The following is a 10,820-nucleotide window of genomic DNA, read 5'->3' as shown; positions in this document are numbered from 1 at the left end:
TATCTTACCTTTCAAGAGTGACAAAGTAAAGTCAGTGAAAGAACAGCTTTACAACGTTCATCCTGAGGTTCTGTTGTTTCTTTCAAAGATCAAGCTCCTCTCAATCAAAGAACACTGCCAAGATCTTAAACTCCGCACTGCATGTGAACTCAATCAGGATGTTAGCGAGACTAATTTTGTGACGAGGAAGAGCATTGATGCTGAATCATACACAAAACAGCTCTCAGCTTGTGGAAAACAATACTGTTTCTACATGTGGAGGCAAAAGTTTCTGGTGAAACATGAGAACCGTGTAAGAAGGAACTTATATATTCTCTACTAGTAACGAAAACGTAGTAACAATATGCATACAAAATAGTAATTTATTAAAACCTGAAGATAAATGCTTTTCCGCTTTTTTGTTTATAACGTCTTCTTTATATAGATTTTTTTCTTCTTCTTGGGGTCAAATGTCTTCTTTTATACATGTATGTCCGTTCTCTTCTTCTTCTTCCCATTTATTAATTATTTGACTAATTTTATTTGGGATATCACAAGTCCAAACGAAAACGGGTAAGCCAACATGTATGTTGTCTACACGTGTGATGTTGAGCTGGTGAGTTTTCTATTCCGGTGATCGGGTGTCGAACCAACACGAAGGCAAAAACAAAAAAATGGCCGACCAAAAAAGAAAAGTAGAACAATAGAAAGCGAACAAAAAAAAGAAAAAATGCGAATATCTAGCCGAGCATAAAGGTAAACTTAGATGCTTCTATCCGTTTAATATAAGACAGTATTAATGTGAGTTATGGTTATGTTAAATATGCTACATAACCTTTGTTTGCATCCATAATATACAAAAAGAAGAAAAAAAAATCCATTATCTAGGATCAAAATCCCAAAAATGGGGTAAATTAAAACATTAAACCCCTAATCATTGATCAACCACAAGATCAAAACAATTATAATCACAAAAATTATGTTTATATTACGTATTAAGTACATATTGGTCAATTTTGGTAACGTCTTTACCCAATTTGATAGTACGGATCGATGCTAAGAACATATCTTATATTAATAAGTAGTTTTGAGATCACACCGCTTCACATTATACACCGCTGTAGATTGGAAACTGTTCACCGTCGTTATTAACGATGCGTAGTACGATATACACACGTTTCATATCATACACATAAAATGGCGTAAACTTATCTTTTTATTTCATTAGAATAAGGACTAAAGTGTCCTAGGAAATAGTGAAAACAAGTCGTTCAACCAAATTCCATAAAATATCCTTTAGAAATTAATCTTTCTAAACTACGAACGTACCTTTCTAACCAATTTGAAACTTAAAAAGTTAAACAAACTTTCTAACCAATATTAAAGTATAATTAGAAAGATATAAAGAAAAATTATAAAGATTTTTTATGTACGTAATTAACATGATAATGAGTTACAGATCCTGGGTGGGACTTTCGTTGTTCCAATAGTATAGTATCACATGATGCAATAATTCAAACTTTATGCCTATTTTTGTTTGTAAGAGATAGAGATACCGCAAAAAGCTTTTGCTTTTCTTCATTAAGACTATTTTAAAAAATATGGACGGTTTGGAATTGTTCCTTGTTAGGATTCAATTCTATCGTGTTTGGTACAAAAATTTATAAAGTAATATGTTTATTGAGCCAATATATTACAATTACAGTAATGGATAACAACCGATAGTGGATTGATGTTTTCTTGTTTTGGTCGTTTCATATTACTGTTTGAAACTTGTAACGTTCATTTGAATTTAGACCGTTTGGTTTAGTTTGATTGTTGTAGTTTCTTTTCTCCTTTTCTTTTGGTGTGCCAAATCAAATATTTTGGTTTCACTTTCTTTTCACTAAAAATGTGCATATTATGTTTATACCCATGCCATAAGCCCATAACACATCGAATACATTAGTTGTTGCATAGAATAAATTCATCAACTGATGATCACTATCGTAACCAATTTGAAATAAAAGCATTAGTTCATTTTCTATGATAAATCTATTAGTAATCCAACAAAATCGAAGTTAGTTTTCTCACAACAAACAAATTATGTATTTTAAGGAACAATTATTATAGACACGTTGAATGATTGTCACATTGTTGGGAATTGCCTAGCCACCTATTGGTGCGCATTTTGTTTTAAATTAATAAAATTGCCCTAAAGAGTTTAGAAAAAAAAAAAAAAGGCACACGTAGAGTATTTTTGATTACAGTTTAGGCTTTTAAAATAGCTTAGGAAAAAGTCAAGCTTGATGTAAACATGATGTATGTTATATAACGTATGTCCAAAATATGTAACCATCCTATATTCTTAAGTTATGTATGAAACATCGGTCTCATGCCGTACGTGATACAAATCCTACTTATTTTGTTATGTAAAACGTATTAATATTGGTCAATTAAGCTATCATATCTAATCTAAACAAATGTGATAACATAAGAGAAACTTTTGATTATCATCAATTTTAACATACTATACATCTGCTATAAGAAATTAGGTCCACACATATCTTCTTATTATATAAATAGATAACGACTTCCGTAACTAACACTACTATTATACAGTTGATATTTTTTCTACATGGTTAAAATAATAAAATTATATCGTAAATCTTTAAAGAATGTTCGGTAAATGGTAATTAGTATACAAGTTAAAAGTATATATGTTTTAAGTTATAGTTATATACTTTCGAGAATATTGTATATTTTTTAATTAATATTATACAAAGTAGTTGGAGCCGATGGATTGACCATTAAATGTGTGTGACACTTTCTCAAGTAATCACCCTAGAGAAGAAAGCTTTTTATACACCAGATTTGTTTTGTTTCCGATTTCCATTTCAGCAGTATTATTCAGCCTCGAATATATATTTGTATACTAAAAGACAATTGATATAGGGTCAAAACTTCATTACTACATAGATAGGTAGAGTAAGTAGAATAATCATAATTTGCCAAACGAACATTAATGACCAAAGCACATCACTCAAGCATTAGATACGCATTGATGCATGAACAGACTAGAGTGGACACGTTCATGAGGTTTACGTACCATCTTTTGACCTGAGTTTAGACCTAATCATCCGGAAACCAAACCGGGCAAAGTAATTTATATACATACGTTCGTTCTCAATAAATAGAGGAGTCCATTCCACGACTTAAAGATCTCACTAATCGATAAAAAAAAACCTAGTTGGATATTTCTACTCTAAAAACTCACTAGTGTTCTGTTCACATATCAAAACCATGAACATCTCATGCTGACGTGATATTTAACAACTAAATACTATTCCATTTTTAATACTATTCCTACGAGTTAGTATGTCTGTTTAAAAATTTTAGTGACTAATATCATCGAAGTGTTTAGATCGATACTACTTGCTAATTAAAAAAAATCAATCGTACGTTTGTGAATAAATGCATTTGTTTGATTTTCATTTGTTGATCGGCTTGCGCATATTCGTTCAAGTTAAATGTTTCATTTGTTACAAACTTATTAGTGCCTCGCGAAGAATACGATTGAAAGAGTACCTTTTTCTAGTATTTTTAAATATGCACAGTAGAAACAATTATTGAAATCGCATTAGAAATATCCGGACCCTGGTTCCTCAATTTAAATAGTAAAATTCTCAATTACTTAACCATTATGAATATATTTTTATAATAATTTACTATCTATACTATTAAATAGGGAGCATATTTAAGAATAAAACAAAAAACAAAAAACATGACATATATCCATGTTGCCAAACAGACCAACTTACTTACATAATTAAAAAAAAAAAAAACTTCCTTCAACAATGGTAACAATTATTAATGAACTAATTGATTAACTTTTTTTATAATTCAAAATATTCCAGTATCTTAGGAAACTATATTAACTATAAATGATACATAAAAATACAGCCAATAAGATTACAAAATAAAAATATTAAATATTATAATAAAAACGAAAGTATTTATATTAACAGTTTCCTGAATTTTATATAGTTATTAAAATTGTATAAAATAATAAGAGATTTTAGCAATTAATAAAACTTATCATTTAAGATTTCCATAACAACTGTATCTAATTAAATTCAAATAGTATGTATGAAAATAACTTAACTTTAATTTAAACATATGATTTATTTCAAGATTTCTTGAAATAAATCAGTAATTAGTTTACCAAATATCTAAAATTTAGGGATTATTTCTAAAACTAACCTTATATATTTTAAATATATAAAAAATATTTGGAAAGCACACTAAGGGATAAAAAAAACAAAATGAAATTCCATATAAAAGGGTAATGGCAACTAATTAACCAGTCAACCAGAGCTCAAAGAATTTTAATCTGTTACGTGATTGTGTACTAACTTCTAGGAACATAATTTGAGAAAACGGGATGGAACCGGATGAGACCAAAAAATAATTAAAAAAAAACATAGTCCAACTTCATATTATAATTAAAATAAACTAATGCTTCCAATTTTCTATGTAACAATTTTCAATTTCTCTAACATAAAAAATGTTCAAAAAATAAAGAAGGACACAAAACTATGTTCTTTAATAGTTAACAGATTGAACAATAAAGAAATGTAATCCAATATAAATTAATCATTTGTCAACTTAAAAAATATATACTTCGAAAGTATAGAGATTTACATTGGAGATGGTCTAAAAATGATTACGACAACAGGTCCTTCAAAAAATAAAAATATTATTTAAACTATTTGTTTTATTAAAATGGGGACAAAGGTACCAAGAGGAGATCATAAAATTTGGATTAAATCTTAATTTCAAATTTGAAATATCAAATAATGAATACATGAACATGAGATTTAAATTGATAAATTTAATTTCAATTTTCCCTATTTATTTCAAATATTGACATGAAATAATGCGTACGGGTAATTCAAAAAACAAAAAAAAATATCTAAATTGTTTTATATAAAATATGGGTTGATAATTTTGGGTAACGTGAATTCGAGCATGATAATTGAGGACACAAAATTTACTCATGTGGATTACGACCTTACAGGGAACAAGCTTTTTGTGGATCAAAATATTTTAATAAGTTACGTGGAAGGCACACAAAGCGGGTTTGACACGCTTGATTCAAATATTTAGACCATCCGGTTCATGAAGTTTTAATATTTTTTGTTGTTTTTACCTGGTCTCATAGTTCACAAGATTAATATAGCTGATTACTAATCTAGTTTATACTAGATTCAGATCTTCTATAAAATTTATGGAGAAACGATAATTATTTCATTCACAAACTTGATGAAAGCAAACCAATATAAAGTTATGTTATATATGTTATACCAAATAAATATATCCACAAATAAAACCGGCGGATGTGAAACACTTACCTATTTTCTTATCTGTTGGAATAAAATATACAATATGAAATGAGTAAATTATTATTAAAACTATAATTATGAGATTAAAAAGTTATATCTGAAACGAGACATATCACATTTCTCTTACTATTTTCTGTCCCAAATAGACATATCACTATCTCTCACAATTTTTTAATATAGTTGTCTTTTTTTTTTTAATTATTAAGAGGTTTGGGGCCTACGTTTGTACATTCTTTCGCGCCAGGGACCAGAGCATTTTATATGGTCCTCTTCCAAGCGTCGTCCCTCGAACCAGCGACCTTTAGACTTTTGCCTTTACATCTAACAAACAACAAATTTGATTATTCTTTTCTCTAAACTGAATTAATTAAAGACAAATCGAATACTAAATTAGTATGAGTTTGAAATATGTATGTTAAGATTCCTAAAAGATAAACATAAACCTATGTGAATATATAACCTACAGAAAAATGAGCTGATCCAACCAATCTTGCTTGCATGATTGAAAGAGCTATTGGTTTATCTATATATACGTAATATATTATAAACATGATAATAAATTTAGTTTTTGAAATTTAACCCCGCACGTACGTGCGAGTCCGAGACTAGGTTAATAAGTAAATTAGTATTTTAGCATAGATTTCCTAGCAACAGCGCTATCTGATCTTGGAAAAAACATCCCTTTCACCATGTAATTGTCTCAGCACGACTAATTTTTCATTTTAGTAAATAATTGATCTAGTTGTTGGTGTACCTTACTCATCACAAAGCATAGATATTTGTTTTCTTGATACTTTTTATAAAAAAATTAGGTAAACTGCGCCGATCGGGAAGCATAGATGTTGCGATTTTTATCGTCCATAGATTTCATAAAAGATCGTTAGCAATATAGTATCGGAATCCAAAATTCGAAATGGACATAGTCGCATGCTTACTTTATTTTATATTAAAGTTACAAAAATCATTGGGTTTGTGTACCTTCTCACAACACCTGTAAAGTTATTTCCCTTTTGCCTAAAATTTTTGTTTATATAGCACTTGATACTATAAATTATTTAGTTTCAATGTAATATATTCGTTGGAGTTGAAGAAGATCCTTTAACAGAAAAAAGTAATATATTCTTTGAAATCATATATAACGTTTGATTTCAGAAGAAAATAATTAATGAAACTATTATTCTGCTTAATAATCGCAAGCAAATGGGATGCCTCATAAAAACGAAATGAAGAGAAAGATCATATATACACATATGAAATCCATGAAAACTAATAAATTATTTTTCCTTTTTCAACATATAAATATGATATATACATATTAACAACACAAATTCAGTAGTCGTCCAAAAAGATCAAAAAGGAGAAGAAAATAAATCTTACGTGATTTGTTTTTCTTTTAGATCACTCGCTTACACTCACGTGGATAATTTTTTGTATTTTTTTTAAAGTTAAAGATGGCCGTGAATAAGATTATGACACGTAACTTACATACTATGCACATGCATGTAATGTAACATATACATGTACATACACACGTATACTATATAGGGTAGGCATAATAGTTATAATCATGGCTCCAAAAACAATAAGCCAAACGAGAAAGTGTTGAAAGATATGTAGATAAATGTCATGATTGTTTCCCCAAAATGGAAAAACAAAAATTCAAGGTCGTTTTCATTTCAATTCCTTTACTTCTTGAGTTTCGCTTCGTCATCAATACATAGACACATATATATACTTATTACTTATATGTAAAAGTATACAAATGAGTACCTATATTAATATACCAACATCTCATCTTGTATCTATAAATATATGCGAAAACCATTCACACATATTTGACATACCAAATTACATATCCCTCTCTATCTCTCTCTCTTGCTCTCTTTCTTCTTGTTCTTGTTCAGATTTTGCGTTTGAAGTGAAATGGTTAACGCGACAGTTGCTAGATTCATTGCCGGCATTTGTGGTACGTACATAAGTTTTGTATGCGTATAAGAATCTCTGACCTTTCTCTTTTTTACTAACACTTGTAATTTTATTTGTTTATATTGTCGCAGGAAATGTCATCTCCTTGTTCTTGTTCTTATCTCCCATGTAATTATTGATCTCTATATCTACCTTTGATCTTATTCTTTTGGGCTAACAACTTAGATCTCTTAGATTAATGTTTATGAGTAAATATATATTATATTTTATGCAGACCTACGTTCATAACGATATACAAGAAGAAGAAGGTGGAGGAGTACAAAGCTGACCCATACTTAGCCACGGTGCTAAATTGCGCACTATGGGTCTTTTATGGCTTACCAGTGGTTCATCCAGATAGTCTCCTTGTGATCACCATTAATGCCACTGGCCTTGCAATAGAGCTTTTCTATCTCGCTATGTTCTTTTACTTTTCTCCAACTACTCGCAAGGTACGATACCTAACAGCTCTGATTATACGTACCTAATTATTATAATACTTAATTATTATGTTTTTTTTGTACAATATACTTAATTAAATTTTACAAAGAAATATTCAATTTTTTCTTTGTTTTTTTGGGGGAAAAATGAAAGCTAGAATACCGTAGTAAATTAGTAATAAGAAGTGGGAGACAATGATTGATACTGTTTTAGGTTAGTGATAGGCAAAACAAAAGGTTTACACAGTTTTATTTATGAAATGATTTAATCAAAATTGTGATTCTTGGTGCAGGTGAAAGTGGGGCTATGGTTAATAGGAGAGATGGTGTTTGTAGGAATAGTAGCCACATGCACATTGCTATTGTTCCACACACATAACCAGAGATCTTCTTTTGTTGGAATCCTTTGTGTCATATTTGTTAGCCTCATGTATATTGCTCCTCTCACCATCATGGTAATATTAAGTATCCACTTCTCAAATGTTTTGTATGTGTCCTTCACTTTTTATTAAAAAACAAAAAAAACATGATATTTTTCATCTTTGAGTGAAACAGAGTAAGGTGATCAAGACAAAAAGTGTGAAGTACATGCCATTCTCTCTCTCACTTGCCAACTTTCTCAACGGTGTCGTTTGGGTTATTTATGCACTTATTAAATTTGATCTTTTCATTTTGGTAAGTTTATTAAATTATTTATATTCTTATTCATCATTTTCTATTATGTACTAGTTTCACTTTTTTTTTTCTTTCATAGATTGGAAATGGACTTGGAACAGTATCAGGTTTAGTACAACTGATACTCTATGCTTGCTATTACAAGACAACACCAAAAGATGATGAAGAAGAAGATGAGGAGAATCTTTCGAAGGCTAACTCTCAGTTACAACTTAGTAGAAACCATGGACAAGCTAAACGAGTTGCAGCTTGATTATATATTTTGGATAATAAAATATGAAATTAGTTTTATGTCCTTATTTTTTTTTTCTATTTTAAAGTTTTTGGGTGATTAAACTATAAGTAATCTTATTTTTGTGAGTTTTTTTTCTTGCTGTGTAAAAATTCAAACTCTTTTTCGTCTATGAAAGATAACTATAATGTGCGACAATATAAATCTATGTTAAACTATATGTATATATGAGTGGATTTTTTATTTTAGTTTGAGAAATGTTTGCTAAGTTAATTAATATGGGACAGTAAAAATGAACTCTAATTGCTGAAGTAGTCGAACTGACTTAAATACCTTCATCACTAGATGCAAACCGTAGTACACACAAAAGCACAACGATTCAGAGTCTAAAGATCACAAAATTCACATATTTTTGGTGAAATTCGGCATTTTTAATTTTGCCTTTTGCTTAGCATAGCCGTTGCTGCGTAAGAAGAAACCAGCAGAGATTAAGAACCAGCCATCTCAGAACCATCAAGAAGAGCTGAAGAGCATAGACTTGAACACTTCACATCGTATAGTTATTTTGCCGACAATATCGTGTTGTTGGACATGTTAACATTTAGAAGAGCTTGTGGAGCGAGGTCAACTGTTTCTGCCGAGGTTGTTGACATGATGCTGATATGAAGAGCTAGCGGCTGGTTAAAGGCATCTTTAAAACCAGCTTGAAGTTGAGAAAACAACGCCCTTCATAAGTTGAAAGAAAAAAGAAAACAAAATTGAACGTACTTCATCCATGACAAAGTGCTCACAACCACTTAATAAAATGGGTTATGTAACTTCTTATATGGCAATAGTATCATTTCATACAAATTTTGGAATTTGATTGTAAGTGGAGAAACGTAAATCGAGTTTATATGTTTCTTGCATTGTAGTATAAAGGAGAAACAAAGCTCTCAGCCTAATTAGCCTTTCAAACAGAGCCTTTCAAAAGCAAGAAGATGGATCAAACTCAACTGAAGCCTAATAACATTCAAATGACGAAGCTCACTACGCTGCCCACCAAACTCAACATAAAGCAACGGTCATATGAAGATAAGAAGAAGGAAGTTGCAGAGGAACCTTCGTACCACCAAGCCGTTGCAAAAACTAAAGATATGAGCTGTCATAAGGCTCTGCAGATAGAGACAAATAATATTTTCGACATCCTTAGTCACCTTTAAGATAATGAAGTCATGTGTCAGAGCAACTAGGTTTTACAATGTCTCAATGTTTGTGTATAAATAGTTAAGTAGAAACATTGTAAAGTGTAAATCTTAAGAGAGTATCAGTAGTGTTGATTTCAGAAGTGTCAGCTTAAAAAAGGTAATGGAGACAAATATGGTTATGGATATAGTCATATAGATATAGAATGTCATTTTACAAATCACATATGAAATCCACTTTGTAACAACTTTGTTATTTGGTCAATTATCATAAATAAATAAATACCACTAAAATGAGGTTTTTCAAAAATACCATTGAATTAAGCCCATGATTTCATTTGTTAAAAATATTTTAAAATCAAAAACTGCATTAATGTTACAAAAATATCTGAAAATAGTACATCTGATTTGCTGAATAATATGAGTGGTCTCAATAAATATATAATTTTTTTTCACCTAATAATAGTTTGATCAACGGCTCCTTGATGTATGCTAAGTTTCCCTATTTGACGTTAGAGCAAATAAGGGAAAATGTATAAAATTGATGAAGATGAGGAATTGTACAAGATAAATGAAGTAAATTGAGAGATGTGATGAGATGTTCATTTACAATGGGCCAGAATCCCAAGGTATATATTGCAATGATGATTATTGCAATAATGATCATAGATTTCACAGTAATAAATGGAGTGAAAGGAGAAAGAAAGAACATACATAAATATTTATTAGCCGAGTTTGAAATTCCCTCAGGCCCGATTCCCGAGAAAAGCTCTTTCTCCTTTTGCTTTTTGAATTTCCACCGTACCAACTTTTTCCAGCGACTCCCCCACCGCTCCCCCACCATCTCTCACAGTTCCCTCCACCACAGCGCCACCGCTCGTACTTGTTAAAAACGTGTTTCTTCACGCTGTTTTTTAAGAATCAAAATTCTGAGACGCTTATGAGCTTACACCTCACTACA

The 10,820-nt window shown here is 30.3% G+C and overlaps 1 protein-coding gene and 1 long non-coding RNA gene across 3 annotated transcripts in view; one reads left to right on the top strand and one right to left on the bottom strand.

The window, feature by feature from the left end:
* LOC109133393 overlaps positions 1–500 on the bottom strand; it is a 1,424-nt gene extending 924 nt beyond the window's left edge. The window contains exons 1-2 of one of the 2 annotated variants that reach the window (XR_002038502.1): positions 373–498; positions 9–271 (exon numbers count right to left, since the gene is read on the bottom strand). This is a non-coding gene — a long non-coding RNA (uncharacterized LOC109133393). Of the gene's footprint in view, positions 1–8 lie in introns of both variants that reach the window. The other variant, XR_002038501.1, reaches the window with a different exon arrangement.
* LOC104790451 (bidirectional sugar transporter SWEET4) lies at positions 7,135–8,864 on the top strand. The gene is made up of 6 exons (XM_010516206.2): positions 7,135–7,329; positions 7,421–7,457; positions 7,564–7,780; positions 8,062–8,223; positions 8,324–8,443; positions 8,523–8,864. Exons 1-6 carry the CDS (start codon positions 7,287–7,289, stop codon positions 8,694–8,696), a joined length of 753 nt encoding a protein of 250 aa, XP_010514508.1. The 5' UTR covers positions 7,135–7,286; the 3' UTR covers positions 8,697–8,864.

The sequence above is a fragment of the Camelina sativa genome, chromosome 6, assembly GCF_000633955.1.
Source record: "Camelina sativa cultivar DH55 chromosome 6, Cs, whole genome shotgun sequence".
NCBI classification, from domain to species: Eukaryota; Viridiplantae; Streptophyta; class Magnoliopsida; order Brassicales; family Brassicaceae; genus Camelina; species Camelina sativa.
The sequence above is the reverse complement of the archived record's forward strand: the minus strand, read 5'-3'. Positions and strand labels throughout refer to the sequence as shown.

What these genes read in the sequence shown, in the direction of transcription:
- LOC104790451 (XM_010516206.2), top strand. Translation starts at nt 7,287, where the DNA reads ATGGTTAACGCGACAGTTGCTAGATTCATTGCCGGCATTTGTG. An exon ending in ATTCATTGCCGGCATTTGTG is followed by an intron (nt 7,330 to 7,420) that starts GTACGTACATAA and finishes ATATTGTCGCAG; the next exon opens with GAAATGTCATCTCCTTGTTC. An exon ending in TTTCTCCAACTACTCGCAAG is followed by an intron (nt 7,781 to 8,061) that starts GTACGATACCTA and finishes TTCTTGGTGCAG; the next exon opens with GTGAAAGTGGGGCTATGGTT.